This window comes from Phocoena phocoena, chromosome 5, assembly GCF_963924675.1.
Source record: "Phocoena phocoena chromosome 5, mPhoPho1.1, whole genome shotgun sequence".
Classification (NCBI taxonomy): domain Eukaryota; kingdom Metazoa; phylum Chordata; class Mammalia; order Artiodactyla; family Phocoenidae; genus Phocoena; species Phocoena phocoena.
This window is the reverse complement of record NC_089223.1, coordinates 46,500,354-46,519,815: the sequence shown is the minus strand read 5'-3', so window position 1 is coordinate 46,519,815 and position 19,462 is coordinate 46,500,354. Positions and strand designations below refer to the sequence as shown.

The following is a 19,462-nucleotide window of genomic DNA, read 5'->3' as shown; positions in this document are numbered from 1 at the left end:
CAGAGGGGTAGGCCCCTTCATAACCCCCTTTAGAAGATAGAAAAGGTGAGGAAGCTGTCAGTAGCAGGGTTAGGGCTTGGCACACTCATGAAGAATGTAGCACCTCAGCATAGCTTATGGTATAGTGCCAGGGCAGAGTTACTACCAAACGTCTCAGGATGATGAGCCATCTACCGCCCTGCAGGAGAAGTAGCAACTAATTTGGTGACTGTGGTTGGTCACCTTTTAGGAGAACTGCAATCCACGGACAATTAGGGCTTGACATATACTGTGTGTAGGGAAATGACGGCAGAAATAGCTTCTCTGTGGTCCATCCTTATCGGTAGTGCGGTGATTATGCCTCTTTCTGTGTTTGAGATCTTTTAGACCTGTAAGAAGAGAAGGAGAGTGTAAATGACTCTGACCTCAGTCTGAATTCTGCTTGGAACATGCTGAATTCATAGATAATCCTAAGTCTTCAGGTGAAGTGGGTGGTTAGCTTTCCTGCTGCTACGCAATGATTGTGGGTTACACGGGATGCTTTTTTAAGGCCAGGAAAAGCTTGGGGGAAATTTGGCATCTTTGCTTGGATAGTTATAGCTCTGCTTTAAGGTTAAAGTGACCTATTGACACTTCTAGACAGTAATCAGGGTAACTTTTGATACCACACAAGATGACACCTCAGTATATAAATAGATGGAGGTAGTGGAAGCATGGTGGTAACACCGTTTTAAGCCAAGAATTCCACAGGAAAGCCCTATGCAGATATTTCTAACTTCACAAGATCAACATTTCTTAAAGAGCAGTTCTTCTGCAAGCAATAGCAAACCTACCTTTCCTTGCTAATTGCTTTCAGTAAATTCTTGATGGTCTTAGACTCTGGATTAAGACATCTTTTCTCCCCGTTCTTTTTCATTGTGGCACTACAGAAGTAAATAGGAGTGAAAATATTTAAAACAATATTGGGCCAATAAAACAGACGGAATATACAGTTTTAAAGTCAGACATTGAGGTTTCACTTTAGATGTTTCCCTTTGCTGTACAGAAGTCTTAGAATCATCACAAACCCTTTACTGATTTTTGTAATCATCATCATGTATTTAATTGTATGATTACAACCAGGGAGGTGATCATTAGGTGGGATTTTACTCACATGATCTCAACACGTGGGCAAGATTGACTTGCAGGAATCACTTCAAGTTTTTCTAAGGACCTTGGATTAACAGGTCGATCACTGATCTTGATACACGTACAGCGTGTAGTCCTAGAGAGAGGTATTTCTGCAGGAAAAGAAACAGGTACAGGCGACGACGTTAGCGCAGTTTTCATTTTAGGCATTTAATGTAGGTTGGGTAGTACTTAGCTGAACCTGTACCTCTGTGTAATCACATACTCAATCTGTGATCATACAGCTCTATATGATTAATTAGTTGATTCTCTGAAAGAATGGAATTGCAACTTGTTGATTGTAAGATCATACCCTTGAGCCCAGGTCATATAGTTACTTAAGTTAACTAAGGAGATAGCTGTCTCATCTTCTTTCTCCTCCTTCCCTCACATTTTCTCTGTCTGTCCCTCTTCCTCTTCCACTCCCACCTTCCTCCTTCTCTCTTTCTTTTATTCCACTTGCTTCTCTGACTGTAAACTCTGACCAGAAGGAATCTCTGCTCATTTACCCTTCATTTAAAAGGCAGGTTGTAAAACTTTTGCAAATACATTATTTCTGCACTTAAAGAGTTAATACCCAGTCCTATTTCTGATCTTACAAATTAAATATCCCTTGAAGTTCCTTACCTTGAGTTCCTCTCAGAGTCAGAAGGATAAGGCAGAAAATAAGAACAGCACTTTGGTTCATGGTGCTGCAACTGAAGGTTGTTCTGTAGTAGGCTCAGACTGCCTGAACAGTTGAGGAGTGTCTCTGAAAACATCGGGCTAGGTTGCAGTATTTATTTGCAAAGGCACTTTCCCTCTCTAACTCTGATTGGATAACACTACAGTTGACTTGGGAAAACCTATGTCTGTTCCTTGGGGAAGTCCCGTGTTGCAGAATCGAAGATATTATTTGTATTTATTGTGGCTTCTGAGTTATGGAATTTCCCTCCACTTCCTTTGTTTCAATAAGAGTGAGCTACGTTTCACTTTCTAAATCATGACCTGCTTCTTGAAAAACATAACTTTACTGCAAATATAAATAGTTTTTAAAAAAAATGGAGCTTGGATTCTCATCTCGCACCTCCTGAAAAATGCAAATGTCAACTTTAACTCAAGTTAAAGTCTTAAACACAGTTTTAAAACAAGTAAGCCTTAATATTTTGTTTTGAATCCATTTAAATTTGCAGCAGTAAGGCACAAATAGGAATATCTTACATTTATTCACTTTTTATGGGTTTCAGAGATGTTGTGTACTTTCTCGTTTTATTTCTACAGTAATTCTGTAAGAAGGTAGGAAATCATTTTATATGTGGAAGAATAATCTTCGAGGTTAGACAACTATGTTAGGTCATACAAAGGTTCCCATCCATTTATTCTAACTATGATGCTTTTCTTCCAACATTTATTTTAAGTTTTTGTAATACTTTCAGAGGCTAGATAATTTTTAAAAATTCCACAGTAATAGCAATTTTTCAACCTCTGGAGGTAAATCTAATTTTTGGAAACAGTAGTTTAGCCAAGCACTGCAGTGTTTGATCAGTATTACAGAGTAATAGGTTTGGTCTTCTTGGACAAGGTCAAAGATATAGAACTGGCAAGGTTCAAGGAATTCCAGAAGCGCTCTGATTTTTCATAACATCATTAGAATAAGTGAATAGCTTCCAACATAATTATTTCTAGGGAAAACACTACTCATTTGGTTATCTGATTTCTGGTATGTTATTAAACAAGTTTCATGTATTATAGTCAGTCCCTGAATGAAAACATCATAAAACAATATCCAGAATGGAGTAAAGAAAGGATTTTTAGCTATAGTAGAGTTATTGCCAAAAACAAAAGATGCTTTTTGAGGAAATAAACTTAAAAGAGGGGCATAAATAGAGACGGGAGAACAGAATGGAAGTAGAGAGGTTAATTTAAGATGGGTACAGCTCTAAAAGAATGTCACATGGAAAGCAAAGGCAAAAAAGTGTTAACCTTTGAGCTGGTAACATTGACAACTGAAATAAGCACAGTTTCAGCTGGGCAAATAGGGCCAAATAGGGTCCAAACTTGGCCTCTTATCTTAGCATTCAGTAGTACTTGGCTGACACCATCAGTAAGAAGTAGGTGATACTCATGTAGTATAACATGTGTTGGAAGTTCACCAATATCCAAGGGTTATATAGTCTGGTTGTGTTCTTTGCAAGTGATTGGCAACAGGGGATACAAAATGAAAAACTATTCTAAATGCAGGCATCAGATGCAGGTGATACTTGGAACCTAGGAAAGTATTTGGGAGGTCTTCTCGTAGTCAGCTAGGCTGCAGCAATGTAGGGATAGTCTAGGGAAAGGTAGGTCTGCCATCCTAGGGTTAGACTAGTGTACCTGGCAGATACTGGCCTGCAGCTTGGCACAGAGGCCAAGATAAAAGCCCGTATCTGAAAACTGGACACACATAAGACTTGGAACCTCAGGTACAGGAGATCCGTCATCAGAGCAGTGAGGTGTTGCTTGGGGAGGCGGAGATTGCTGGATCCCAGGTTGGTCTGTTCCAGGGACGGGGTAGAGCTAAGCTTCCCAGTGGGTAAGTCAGTGAGTGGACTTAACTGTGGGGAAACTGGAAGCTCAGAAGGAGGGGAAGTGAGGCAGAGACTGATAGAGCCGAGAAGACTTTCACTCAGTAAAAAGGCCTTCTTCTGATGAGGGAAAGGTTTGTGCAAGACAGTGCCGTGGAGGGGCCCTCCCACGGCTGTTTGTGCAGAATAAAAATTGGACTGTGAGTAAAAATGCCAAACATTTTTTGGGGAAATGTCTGACATCATGGATGGAAGAGGCACTGAACAGTTCAACATTAAACAATAAAAAGGTACATGGTGATAATTTTACTTTTGTTAGTATCTCACTTCTCATCTAAGATGCTGTCTATATAGCAAAGTAACAGGAGAGTTGAGGTAGATGCCTGCTAGTGGATTGTTGTTAATGAGAAAATATTTCTTATCTGTTTAATTGATTTTTAATTAAGTATTACATAGCATTAAGTGTATGCCAGGCGTTGTTTGAAGTGCTTTATGAATATTGACTTACTTACTCCTTAAATAGTGACTCATGTTACCCAGTAACTAGCTCTAGAGTCCATTTTCTCAACAACTTTGTTATGCTGCCTCTCAGAGAGAACATTGTTCTTCATTTGGATTTCTGATTTCCATTCTATCTTGATTGGCTGAAGTCATCTTTTTTTTTTTTTTTTTTTTTTTTTTTTTGTGGTACGCGGACCTCTCACTGTTGTGGCCTCTCGCGTTGCGGAGCACAGGCTCCAGACGCGCAGGCTCAGCGGCTGTGGCTCACGGGCCCAGCTGCTCCGCGGCATGTGGGATCTTCCCGGACCGGGGCACGAACCCGTGTCCCCTGAATCGGCAGGCAGACTCTCGACCACTGTGCCACCAGGGAAGCCCTGAAGCCATCTTTGATGTTATTTTGATGCCTCAGTAATTAAACACCTAGAAAAGGTTTAAGATGTATCTATCTTACACTGAATTCATACTGAAATGACAAATGCTGTAGTATATATATGTTAAACACATATATACAGATATACACATGTTAGTAAACAATCACGTAGATACACATTTATTTACTTATAGTATTTTTAAAAGTAGTTTCCTTGCCTAAAACAGACCATGTTCAGTTGGATTTGTTTAATTAATTATTTTAATTAATTAATTTTTGGCTGCATGGGTCTGCATTGCTGCTCATGGGCTTTCTCTAGTTGCGGCGAGCGGGGGCTACTCTTTGTTGTGGTTTGTGGGCTTCTCACTGTGGTGGCTTCTCTTGTTGCAGAGCACGAGCTCTAGGCACGCGGGCTTCAGTAGTTGTGGCGCACGGGCTCTAGAGCGTAGGCTCAGTAGTTGTGGCGCAGGGGCTTAGTTGCTCTGCGGCATGTGGGATCTTCCCGGACCAGGGCTTGAACCCGTGTCCCATGCATTGGCAGGTGGATTCTTAACCACTGCGCCACCAGGGAAGTCCCAGTTTAGATTATATTGAACATTGTGATCCTGAGACTTTTGTGACTGGGGAAAAAAGGCATTTATTTCTTCCTAGTTCTGATATTTGTATTCTAATTGTGTTAAAATATGTAAATTTTGTTTCTTTAAGAGTTGGGTTTGATTGCAGTTTTTAAAACACTGCAAATAGATTTAATCATTCAGCACCTTGTTATTTCTGCAATTAGACAATTCCTCGGTCATATTCATCAGCCCACTCAACTTCTCTTTCATCAGAAATATAGATGTCTCCCACATTTTTAAAATATTCTTATTTTTAACTGTTGTGACTTGCTGAATCATTATAAATTATCTTTCTTTGTCTCTACTGACAATTTTTTGTCTGGTATATTAAATATAGCTAATTCAGCTCTCTTCTGGTTACTGTCAGCATGATATATCTTTTTCTGTTATTTAACTTTTAACCTGTTTATGTCAGTGAATATAAATTATGCCTCTTGTAAAAACTGTACAGTTGGATCATACTTTGTAAAAATCCATTTTCCAGAGAGCAGCCAATATGGCAGAGTAGAAAGACCTTGAGCTCACCTCCTTTCATGAGTACACTAAAATCACAACTATCTGGAAAACAGCCATCGATGAAAAAGACTGGAACCTACCAGAAAAGATCTTATACAACAAAAATATAAAGAAGGAATCACAATGAGATGAGTTGGAGGGGTGGACTTGCGATTAAATCAAATCCCATACCCCTTGGAGTGCAACCCACAAACTGGAGAATAATTATATTGCAGAAGTTCTCCCATACAAGTGAGAGTTCTGAGCTCCACGTCAGGCTCCCCAGCCTGGGGGTCTTGCACCAGGAAGATGAACTGCTAGAGCATTTGGCATTGAAGGCCAGTGGGTCTTAATTTCAGGAGCCCCACAGGACTGGGGAAAATAGAGAGTTTACTCTTAAAGGGTGCACACAAAATCTCATGTGCACTGGGACCCAGGGAAAAAGCAGTAATTTTATAGGAGCCTGGGCCAGACCTACCCTCTGGTCTTGGAGGGTCCTAACCATCAGCAGACAGGCTGCCTAAGGACTTTCTGAGTCCACAGCCACCTTTAGACATGCCTCTAGACATGGCCCTGCCCACCAGAGGGCCAAAACCCAGCTTTACCCAGCAGTGGGCAGGCACTGGCCCTTCCCTCCAGTAAACCTGCACTAACTTCTAGACAAGGCTCACCAACCAAGGAACAGACACCAGACACAAGAAAACTACAATCCCACAGCCTATAGACCTAGCCTGTCCACAGCAGGCCAGATCCTACCCTGACAGCTGGGTCCTGTCTCTGTCCACTAGCAGGCCAACACAAGCTTCAGGATACCCTCGACCCCCAACTGTGTCAGAAACTGGGTCCCCAACCAATTATCTGAAATGAGCTCTGGGATCCCTGGAGCCAGACTCCAGGAACCAGCTCTGCCTGTCAGTAGTCAGGCACTAACCCCAGGGCCTGGCTTCATTTGCCAGTGACTGGGCAACAGTCAGTCTTTGGGATCTGACTCTGCCTACCAGTGAGCCACTGCTAGTGCTGGGACCCTCTAGGGTTCTTCAGCCAGCTGCCTTGTGACCAGGCCCTGCTAAACAGCAGCCAGCAGCTTCTGCATATGATAGGGCCTGGCCAGTCAGACAAGAAAAAAAAAAAAAGGAATCCAAACTGGAAAAGAAGAAGTAAAACTGTCACTGTTTGCAGCTGACATGTTACTATACATAGAAAATCCTAAGGATGCTACCAGAAAACTACTAGAGCTCAGCAATGAAGTTAGTAAAGTTGCAGGATACAAAATTAATGCATAGAAATCTACGGCATTTCTATACACTAACGAGGAAAGATCAGAAAGAGAAATTAAAGAAAGAATCCCATTTACCATCGCATCAAAAAGAATAAGATACCTAGGAATAAACCTACCTAAGGAGATAAACGACCTATACTCTGTAAACTATAAAACATTGATGAAAGAAATTGAAGATGACACAAACAGATGGAAAGATATACCATGTTCTCGGATTGGAAGAATCAATATTGTCAAAATGACTGTACCACCCAAGGCAATCTACAGATTCAGTGCAATCCCTGTCAAATTACCAGTGGCATTTTTCATAGAACTAGAGCAAAAAAATCTTAGAATTTGTATGGAGACACAAAAGATCCCGAATAGCAAAGCAAACTTGAGAAAGAAAAATGGAGCTGGAGGAATCAGGCTTCCTGACTTCAGACTATACTACAAAGCTACAGCAATCAAGACAGTATGATACTGGCACAAAAACAGACATATAGATCAATGGTATAGGATAGAAAGCACAGAGGTAAACCCTTGCACATATGGTCATTTAATCTATGACAAAGGGGGCAAGAATATACAATGGAGAAAAGACAGTCTCTTCAATAAGTGGTGCTGGGAAAACTGGACAGCTACATCTAAAAGAATGAAATTAGAACACTCTGTAACAACATACACAAAAATAAACTCAAAATGCATTAAAGACCTGAATGTAAATCCAGACACTATAAAACTCTTAGAGGAAAACATAGGAAAAATACTCTTTGACATAAATTGCAGCAAGATCTTTTTTGACCCACCTCCTAGAGTAATGAAAATAAAAACAAAAATAAACAGATGGGACCAATTAAACTTACAAGCTTTTGCACAGCAAAGGAAACCATAAACAAGACCAAAAGACAACCCTCAGAATGGGAGAAAATATTTGCAAATGAAGCAACTGACAAGGGATTAATCTCCCAAATATGCAAACAGCTCATGCAGCTCAATATCAAAAAAACAAACAACCCAATCAGAAAAATGGGCAGAAGACCTAAACAGACATTTCTCCAAAGAAGGCATACAGATGGCCAACAAACACATGAAAAGATGCTCAACATCACTAATTATTAGAGAAATGCAGATCAAAACAATAATGAGGTAATACCTCACACCAATCAGAATGGCCATCATCAAAAAATCTGCAAACAATAAATGCTGGAGAGGGTGTGGAGAAAAGGGAACCCTCTTGCACTGTTGGTGGGAATGTAAATTGATACAGCCACTATGGAGAACAGTATGGAGGTTCCTTAAAAGACTAAAAATAGAACTACCATGTGATCCAGCAATCCCACTCCTGGGCATATATCCTGCGAAAACTGTAATTCAAAAAGATACAGGCACCCCAGTGTTCACTGCAACACTGTTTACGACAGCCAGGACATGGAAGCAACCTAAATGCCCATCAACAGAGGAATGGATAAAGAAGATGTAGTGCATATGTACAGTGGAATATTACTCAGCCATAAAAAGGAACGAAATTGTGCCATCTACAGAGATGTGGATAGACCTAGAGACTGCCATACAGAGTGAAGTAAGTCAGAAAAACAACGCATATATGTGGAATCTGGAAAAATGGCATAGATGAAATTATTTGCAAAGCAGAAATAGAGACAAAAACATAGAGAACAAATGTGTGGATAACAAGGGGAGGGAAGGAGGAGGTGGAATGGATTGGGAGATTGGGATTGACATATATATACTACTATGTATAAAATAGCTAACTAATGAGAACCGATTGTATAGCACAGGGGATTGACATATATACATACTACTATGTATAAAATAGCTAACTAATGAGAACTGATTGTATAGCACAGGGAACTCTACTCAGTGCTCTGTGGTGACGTAAAGGGGAAGGAAATCCAAAAAAGAGGGGATATATGTATATGTAAAGCTGATTCACTTTGCTGTGTAGCAGAAACTAACACAACATTGTAAAGCAACTATGCTCCAATAAAATTAAAAAGTAGGGCTTCCCTGGTGGCGCAGTGGTTGAGAGTCCGCCTGCCGATGCAGGGGACACGGGTTCGTGCCCCGGTCTGGGAAGATCCCACATGCCGCAGAGCGGCTGGGCCCGTGAGCCATGGCCGCTGAGCCTGCGCGTCCGGAGCCTGTGCTCCGCAACGGGAGAGGCCACAACAGTGAGAGGCCCGCGTACCGCAAAATAACTAACTAACTAACTAACTAAACAAACAAACAAATAAATAAATAGATGTGGTGCATATATACAATGGAATATTGCTCAGCCATATAAAAGAATGAAATAATGCTATTTGCAGCAGCATGGATGGACCTGGAGGTAATCGTATTAAGTGATGTACATCAGACAGAGAAAGACAAATATTGTATGCTATCGCTTATATGGGGAATCTAAAAAAAGAAATAAGATATGTACGAATTTATTTACCAAACAGAAACAGACTTAGAGAACGAACTTATGGTTACCAGGGGGGAAGGGTTGTGGGGGAAGGGGTAGATTCGGAGTTCGGGATTGACATGTACACACTGCCATATATATATATATGTATATGTGTGTGTGTGTGTAAATAAATACACATTTATTTGTTTTTGGCCGCGCCCACGCGGCACACAGAATCTTAGTTCCCTGACCAGGGATCAAACCTGTGTCCTCTGCAGTGGAAGTGTGGGAGTCTTAACCACTGGACTGCCAGGGACGTCTCCACACTGCCGTGTTTAAAACAGATTACCAACAAGGACCTACTGTATAGCACAGGGAACGGGGCTCAATGTTCTGTAATAACATAAATGGGAAAAGAATTTGAAAAAGGGTAGATACATGTATATGTATAACTGAATCACTTTGCTGTACACCTGAAACTAACCAACATTGTTAATCAACTATGCTCCAGTATAAAATTAAAACACCCATAGTCATCATGTCACTCCTCTGCTTAAGACCCTCCAATAACTTACAGTTATATTTAGAATTAAATCCAATTTTGTACGCTGTTTTACTAGGTCCTCTATGGTCTAGCTGCTACTGATTTCTCCAGCTTCATCTCACACTGTTTCCTCTCAACCACTGTACTCCAGTCACAGAGGCCTTTATACTAGCGATTTTCTGTATCTGGAATGCTTTTCCCCCTGTTCTTGGTGGTTCCTTCTGGATGTTTGGATTTTAGCTAAATATTATAGTACTTTCTCTTACCAAACAATCTAGAGCAGCCATGACCTTATTTTAATTCGCTGGCATTTCTCACTCTCTGATATTTGCTTAGTTTACTTTTTATTTTTTTAATGTCTGTTTCTTCACATTCAAATATAAGCCCCCAAAGAGCAGGGACCTTATCAGTCTTATTCAGAGCTTATCCCCAGCAACTAGAGCATCACCAGGCATATGGAAGGTATTCAGTAAGTATTGGATGGATGGATAGATGTATAAATTTTTCCAGACTTTAAGCAACGGCACAAATAAGAGTTATACATCTTCAAAAAGAATTTCCATTGACTCATCACATTTTTACATTAGGACATGGGTATTACTATTTCCTCTAGCTTTAGGAACCAAGTTTAACCTAAGAAAACTACAGTTTCCCCAGAAGTTAGCATAGATTCAGATAGGTAGAATCAATATAGGTATTCTCAGCTAGCCATAGGTCAAAATCTTTATTCCTAGGACTATGGGGTAAATATATAAAGGGTGGTACACCTAAACACTTTTAAATTATTCATTGGAGGTTCTCTGCAATTATGCATTGAATGAATGAAGGAATGCAAGTCTCTTCAGTGCATATTGCATACATGTTTGTGGGTGGTTTTGGAAGCAGAAGAATGAGGAGGGTTGTACTTCTCATTATTATGTCTGTACTTCGTGTAGGGAACCAGGCTAATCTCAGGGGATACTGGGAGGGATAAGATCCATTGTCTGTCCTTGATGGGACTTGCATTCTAATCGGAAGGACCAACAAATATGAAACAATAAATATCAACAAAAGAAACTGTATGATCAGTGACAAATGAGTGGTATAGACAATAAATACTATGGGGATTCATAGGCGATTACATTCATTAAGACCAGGAGTGCTCAGATGAACCTTAAAGTATGGATTGTACTTGAGACAAGTGGCCAGGAAGGGAAAGCATATGCAATTAGAGAAGTGTCACCAAAAATGGTATCGAGCAATGCCAGCCAACCAGTCAGGCAGGTTGGCACAGTCTCCTAGGGATAGTAATACCTTGTTAGGATTCTATAGTATCTGGTCCTCAGCTTTACAGGTCCAGAAACTGCTGAAATGGAAAACCTGCAACCCAGGATACTGTACTGAGCAAGAGTACCGTTTAGGATAGAAGGAGAAATAAAAAAAACTTCTCAGACAAGCAGAAACTGAAAGAATTCATCAATACTAAACATACCCTACAAGAAATGTTGAAGGGTCTTCTCTAAATGGAAAAGAAGTAGAATCTAAGGGAAAGAGAGAATGCCAATAAGAAAGGCAAATATAGGGCTTCCCTGGTAGCTCAGTGGTTAAGAATCCGCCTGCCAATGCAGGGGTCACAGGTTCAAGCCCTGGCCTGAGAAGATCCCACATGCCGCGGAGCAACTAAGCCTGTGCGCCACAACTACTGGGCCTGCACTCTAGAGCCCGCAGGCCACAACTACTGAGCCCGTGTGCCTGGAGCCCGTGCTCCGCCTCAGGGGGGGCCACCACAGTGAGAGGCCTGTGGGCCGCAATGGGGCGTGGCTTCTGCTCGCCGCAGCTGGAGAGGGCCTGTGCACAGCAGTGAAGACCCAGTGCAGCCAAAAATACATAAATAAAATAAATTTTAAAAAAGTGTTTAAAAAAAAGGCAAATATATAAGAAGGATTTAAGATTACTTAAATAAGCCAGTATGTAGATAAAAAGACAAAAAAATTGTAAAAGCAGCTATAACTACACTAAACAGTTAAGGGATAAGCATAAAGATGTAAAATACAACATTCTAATCATCCCGGGTGAACATGTCCTCAAAGAGTTAATTCTGCTAACCAAATCTACAAGAATCTAAGATGCAAATTAAAAAGACAGCTTATTCATTCTTTTTTTTTAATGTGGACCATTTTAAAGTCTTTATTGAATTTGTTACAATATTGCTTCTGTTTTATGTTTTGGTTTTTTGGCCATGAGGTATGTGGCATCTTAGCTCCCCGACCAGGGGTTGAACCCGCATCCCCTGCATCAGAAGGCGTAGTCTTAACCACTGGACTGCCAGGGAAGTCCCAGTTTATTCATTTATAATGAGGACCTTCCAGTATCTGGAATGATTGGGTCTGATAACCAAGTCACACTTTTCCAGTAACAGAGTACCTGAGAAGCTGAATTAGTTATCAGATTATTTTCTGGTGAAAACAGAATCAAAACAAAGGACCATTCTCCTCTTATTTTGAATAGGGATCTGCTCAGGAGAGAAACCTTATAAGTATGATCAATGTGGAGAAGAATTCAGAAAAAAATCAAACTTTAGAGACAGCAGGAAGCCAATTATTACTTGTTGTATCCACAGCCAACCTTACCTGAATCACTTGAATAAAAATTAAATTATAACTCTTTTAAAATTTATATTTTAATTTTTGCCAGGCTTTTGATATATTCACTTTTTAAAAAATTAATTTATTTATTTTTGGCTGTGCTGGGTCTTCGTTGCTGCACGCGGGCTTTCTCTAGTTGCGGTGAGTGGGGGCTCCTCTTCGTTGCAGTGCACCGGCTTCTCATCGTGGTGACTTCTCTTGTTGCAGAGCATGGGCTCTAGGCGCACAGGCTTCAGTAGTTGTGGCTCGCAGGCTCTAGAGTGCAGACTCAGCAGTTGTGGCGCATGGGCTTAGTTGCTCTAAGGCATGTGGGATCTTCCTGGGCCAGGGCTGGAACCCCTGTCCCCTGCATTGGCAGGCGGATTCTTAACCACTGTGCAACCAGCGAAGCCCATATTCACTTTTTAGTGTTCACTGATCTGAGTCTAGTTTTGAAAGGAAACAGGAATCAAGGAAATAGTCCATCTTTAGTTTCGGTTTCATTTGCTGTTGGTTTAAGACTCTAACTATGGCATCAGGCCAGAAGAAACAGTCTGCCCTAGCAGACTTGTTACAGACCCAGAAGAAAAGCTTTTCCGAGAAACTAATGTGCTTAGAGGAAACTTCCTAAAAAGCGAGCTGGAGGAGTTCAGTGATTTCTGTAGACTGGGAATCCCCTCAGCTGATTTACATTACACCTTGGAAAGTCTGGGAGAGGAGGGCAAAGCTTTGCTTTTCATAGTTTTGACTGAGTTGCAAAAAGATTCTCTTAGCTAACAGTGTGGTAATACTGGCTACATGCTTGTGAGCTACCGATGTGTCTCATCATTCACAACCAGGGCAGAGTTGGTGATGTATACTTAAAATCATCATGCTTGGCAAAGCCTGAGAATAGCTTCTGTTTGTATGCATATTCAGACCCTGCAGCGTTTTGCTTTTCTCACACTTGATGGCATGATGAGATGGGCTGGGAATCCACAGATAACAGTATGTAGTTTTGTGTCTCACTTGCTCTATGGTCTTGGACAAACTGTTAGGTCTATCTATACTTCAGTTTTCCTATTTTCAGATATTCACTGTGGTATCTAACCTACATTAGATACTCTAATTCTAAAGTATAACAGAATTCTAAAGATGACAGATTATTAAAAAATAATTAATTGTTATTAAAAAGTCTAAATGAAGTTTTCACTGGCCAGCATTTCAAAAATATAGCCAGCTCTCTGGCCAAGAATCAGCTTATCTCCTGGTGCAACAGATAGTATTTTCTCTCTGGATGATGTAGTTATTCATGTGATCAGATGTGTCTGCTAGTCTTCAGCATTGACCAGCCATAGCATGCCTCTCCTGGTGGAACTGAGGGCTGCAATCATGCACCATTTCCCTCTTAGGAAAGGGCTTATTTAGGTAACCTGTTCTATCTTTGATGGATAAGAGTACACTGTGAATTTACAAAACAAGACACAGATGCCCATTTTTCACTTCTCTTCTTTATGCTATATAGGTCCTAGCCTGAAAAAAAAAAAAAAAAAAAAAAACAAAGGAAGAAAAACAGAAAGAAAGAAATTCAAGCCATAAGAATTGGAAGGGAAGAAATAAAATTTTGCATAGAAGATTTTCTGCATAGAAACCCCCCACCCCCAATTTACTAAGTTTTAGAAATAATAGAATTTATCAAAGTGGATACCTAGAAATTCAATGTACTATGCTTTCTACATCAGTAACAAAATAATTTTAATGTGTTTTATAAAAAATTTACAGAAGCAACAATAAGTACTTGAAAACATAAAATACTTAGGAAGGAATGAAACTAACAAAAGGCAAGACTTATTTGCAGAGTTTGCAGATGACTTTTTCTAAAAGAATGTCATGTAAAATAATGTTGAGATTCAATACAGAAAGATTACCCTTTTGATAAAGTTAAGCAAAACTAAAGTTAAATAATGCTTTGTTGAGCTGTGTGTATATAAATAAAACTAATTTTAAAAAGCAAGGGAGTGATGGGCGCACAACAATGTGAATGTACTCAATGCCACTGAACTGACACTTAAAAATGTTTAAGACAGGGACTTCCCTGGTGGCGCAGTGGTTAAGAATCCACCTGCCAATTCAGGGGACACGGGTTCGAGCCCTGGTCCGGGAAGGTCCCACATGCCGCGGAGCAACTAAGCCCCTGAGCCACTACTACTGAGCCTGCGCTCTGGTGCCCGTGAGCCGCAACTACTGACCCACACGCCTAGAGCCTGTGCTCTGCAACAAGAGAAGCCACAGTAATGAGAAGCCCGTTCACTACAACAAAGAGTAGTCCCAGCTCGCCACAACTAGAGAAAGCCCTCGTGCAGCAGCGAAGACCCAACGCAGCCAGAAATGAAGGAAGGAAGGGAGGGAGGGAGGAAGGAAGGAAGGAAGGAAGGAAAAAATGTTTAAGATAGTAAAATGTTATGTGTATTTTACCCAAATATTTTTTAACATCTTTGTTGAAGTATAATTGCTTTACAGTGTTGTGTTAGGTTCTGCTGTATAACAAAGTGAATCATCTATATGCATACTTATATCCCCATATCCCCTCCCTCTTACGTATCCCTCCCACCCTCCTTATCCCACCCCTCTAGGCAGTCGCAAAGTACCGAGCTGATCTCCCTGTGCGATGCAGCTGCTTCCCACTAGCTATCTATTTTAAATTTGGTAGTGTATACATGTCAATGCTACTCTCTTACTTCATCCCAGCTCACCCTTCCCCCTCCCTGTGTCCTCAAGTCCATTCTCTACATCTGTGTCTTTATTCCTGTCCTGCTCCTAGGTTCATCAGAACCATTTTTTTTTTAGATTCCATATATATGTGTTAGCATACGATATTTGTTTTTCTCTTTCTGACTTACTTCACTCTGTATGACAGACTCTAGGTCCATACACCTCACTACAAATAACTCAATTTCGTTCCCTTTTATGGCTGAGTAATATTCCATTGTATATATGTGCCACATCTTCTTTATCCATTCATCTGTCGATGGGCACTTAGGTTGCTTCCATGTCCTGGCTACTGTAAATAGAGCTGCAGTGAACATTGTGGTACATGACTCCTTTTGAATTATGGTTTTCTCAGGGTATGTGCCCAGTAGTGGGATTGCTGGGTCGTATGGTGGTTCTATTTTTAGTCTTTTAAGGAAGCTCCATACCGTTCTCTATAGTGGCTGTACCAATTTACATTTCCACCAACAGTACAGGAGTGTTCCCTTTTCTCCACACCCTCTCAGCATTTATTGTTTGTAGATTTTTTTGATGATGGCCCTTCTGACTGGTGTGAGGTGATACCTCATTGTACTTTTGATTTGCATTTCTCTAATGATTGGTCATGTTGACCATCTTTTCATGTGTTTGTTGGCCACCTGTATATCTTCTTTGGAGAAATGTCTAGGTCTTAATGTGCATTTTTGGATTGGGTTGTTGGTTTTTTTGATATTGAGCTGCATGAGCTGCTTGTAAATTTTGGAGATTAATCCTTTGTCAGTTGCTTCACTTGCAAATATTTTCTCCCATTCTGAGGGTTGTCTTTTTGTCTTGTTTTTGGTTTCCTTTGCTGTGCAAAAGCTTTGAAGTTTCATTAGGTCCCATTTGTTTATTTTTGTTTTTATTTCCATTACTCTAGGAGGTGGGTCAGAAAGGATCTTGCTGTGATTTATGTCATAGAGTGTTCTGCCTATGTTTTCCTCTAAAGGTTTTATAGTGTCTGGCCTTACATTTAGGTCTTTAATCCATTTTGAGTTTATTTTTGTGTAAGGTGTTAGGAAGTGTTCTAATTTCATTCTTTTTTTTTTTTTTTTTTTGCGGTACGCGGGCCTCTAATTATTGTGGCCTCTCCCGTTGCGGAGCACAGGCTCCGGACGCGCAGGCTCAGCGGCCATGGCTCACGGGCCCAGCTGCTCCGTGGCATGTGGGATCTTCCTGGACCGGGGCACGAACTTGCATCGGCAGGTTCCCTGCATTGGCAGGTGGACTCTCAACCACTGCACCACCAGGGAAGCCCCAGAATCCCCATTTTATGCAAAGTAAAATTCAAGGTTGTTTAGCTAGACATTTGATGTCCTTCATACTCACTTCAACCAAAATAATTTAATTATTATTCCCAAAGCTCACCTTATACTTTCCTACCATTGTGCGTTCCTTCATGACATTCCTCTGCTGTAAGTTCCTTTCCCCCTAGTTTCTATTGCCCTTCAGTCATTGTATTCTTAAATATTTGTCAAGGGGTCTGATATCTGCTAGGCACTGTACTGTGGGCTAGGACTGGAGTAGCTTTCTTATTGAGCTTACACTGTGAGAGAGGAGATATTAAGTACAGTAATGCTTCTTTACTTGCAACAGATAGTGTCATGGAAAAGTAGAGTGTTCTGAAAACAAATAGGACACCTAATCTAGTTGAGATTGAAGGGGTTGTTTCAAAGATGACCACTTGGAGAAAATGTCACTTAAGCTGAGATCTTATTGATGAATAGGCATTAGCTTAATGAAGGAATGGGCTAAGGGAATAGTCTGTGCAAATGTACTGAGGTGGGAAGGATCTTGGCTCAGGTATGTTAATTCATTCATATGTTTATTTTGCTGTGAAGAAATTTAAGTTTTTTGTTGTTTCTCAATAATAATGTGTTGGTCTATGCTACTTTACTTTAAAAAATAAATATCTCAATCATATGTTTATTCTATGATATATAATATAGATATATAGTTCAAAAAATACCAAATTTATCATGTAGCTCTTACTCAGTGAATTTTTTTACTTTTAAAGATACTCTTAAAAAATATCACTGTAAATAGTCAAACAATAGATCCAGGTTTTAAAACTATCCAGGGAATTCATCTAGAAGTCCTATTTCTGTGTAGAAATTTATATAGATTTGTGATATATGCATATGTAATATTTATACTACATATCTATATTATATATCATAGAATAAACATATGATTGAGATATTTATTTATTTATATACAAATACCCTAGATAACATTTTGGTTTCTCATTATTTCTTGTAGGCACCAGTCAAAAAGTTAGTCAGTAGGAGGGCCTATTAGGTTCTAGGCAGCCTACTCTGCTATTTACTTTTCTGTCCATTCCCTGATCTGGTTTATGGTTGGCTCTTTGATATCGATGAAAAGGATACACCAAAGATGCATTTAAATTGTTCTTTTGTTTTCAAATAAACAGAAATACCTGATTTTTGGTAATTCTATAAATATTTTCATTTTTCAAATATATAGTTGTCTATATAAAGAGTGATGTAACAGCTAAGGTTTTTGTTTAAACATCTTTATTGGAGTATAATTGCTTTACAGTGGTGTGTTACTTTCTGCTTTATAACAAAGTGAATCAGTTATACATATACATATGTTCCCATATCTCTTCCCTCTTGCATCTCCCTCTCTCCCACCCTCCCTATCCCACCCCTCTAGGTGGTCACAAAGCACCGAGCTGATCTCCCAGTGCCATGCGGCTGCTTCCCACTAGCTATTTTATGTTTGGTAGTGTATATATGTCCATGCCACTCTCTCACTTTGTCACAACAGCTAAGGTTTTTGGATACACGCAGAGAAACCAATTCTGGCTAGCTTCAGCAGGAAAGGAATTTAATTGGTAGTTGAAGAAGACACAGGAAGACTGAAGAATCAGACTTGGAAAATATACAAAACCTAAGGGTGCTAGGTGGCAGGAAGGACTATAGCCAAAGTCATGTTACGGGAACGTGTTAGGAAGCCTCTACTATCAGACTTACACTGTTACTACTGCCACTTTAAATATTTCTTACTGATAGCATCTTTGTGGTGCTAGCTGGACTTCAAAGTCTAGGGTAGGAGTGGTCTGGCTGAGATCTTGTTCTGGCTGCCAGGGAGGAACTTCTTCCTTTGGCTTCTACCTTTTGGCTTCCCACCAAATCTCACATAATAAGAAATTTTCCCTGAGTAAGAAAGGAGTTTGAGCCTAGGAAGACCCTTTAAAAAGAGATAGCTGTCCTTCACAACTACTCATTAAAATATATTTCAAAACAATTCTGTGAGATGACAGGTAGCTGTATGCCTCTTGAAATACAAGGTAAAATTGTTCAAGGCATCTCACATTTCTTGAAAACATATAATTATTTCTGTTTTAAGAAGGGTTGTGGTAGTTTATTAGAGAAAAATTATTTTCTTTTCAAAGTGAAGCTATTACAGATATCTCTAAATTTTATAGTACAGGCATGACTAAAATAGATTAGATATGTATTTTTCTAAGAAAAAGAATCACAGAAAGTAAAGGTGATTGCCAGATATGCACATATATTTATTTCAACATTTTTCTTTGGTAGAAAAAAGCATTTCATATATAAAATGTGTTCAAAACATTAGTATAATTTATAACAGTAGATAAAACCAAACTTCACGGTAAACACATACATCCTAATTGCTTCAAAATATCTCAGTGAAAGAAAAGTGTGTTAAAAAAAATCAAGGGCTTCCCTGGTGGAGCAGTGGTTAAGGATCCGCCTGCCAATTCAGGGGACACGGGTTCGAGCCCTGGTCCGGGAAGATCCCACATGCCGCGGAGCAACTAAGCCCGTGCGCCACAACTACTGAGCCTGTGCTCTAGAGCCTACGAGCCACAACTACTGAAGCCCGCGTGCCTCAACTGCTGAAGCCCATGCGCCTAGAGCCCATGCTCCGCAACAAGAGAAGTCACCACAATGAGAAGCCCGCGCACCACAACGAAGAGTAGCCCCTGCTCACCGCAACTAGAGAAAGCCCGCGCGCAGCAACGAAGACCCAATGCAGCCAAAAATAAATAAATGAATAAAAAAAAATCAAATCAAGACCAGAGCTACTAATTCTGTTATGAAATATTTGCACTCTTACCAGTTACCCTTAGCTTATAATTGTCTTCATAGTACATTTCATGAATTATAGCCTTTTTTATAAAACAAGATGGCGTTTAAGGACTTTTTCCAATTT

General features: G+C 40.1%; 1 protein-coding gene across 1 annotated transcript; it reads right to left on the bottom strand.

Moving 5' to 3' along the window:
- Nucleotides 1–334: 334 nt before the first annotated feature.
- On the bottom strand, nucleotides 335–1,834 carry CXCL10 (C-X-C motif chemokine ligand 10). The gene is made up of 4 exons (XM_065877771.1): nucleotides 1,774–1,834; nucleotides 1,133–1,259; nucleotides 813–902; nucleotides 335–368 (listed from the first exon to the last, which is right to left on the bottom strand). The coding sequence occupies exons 1-4, from the start codon at nucleotides 1,832–1,834 to the stop codon at nucleotides 335–337; spliced, it is 312 nt and encodes a 103-aa protein (XP_065733843.1).
- Between the last annotated feature and the right edge of the window lie 17,628 nt (nucleotides 1,835–19,462).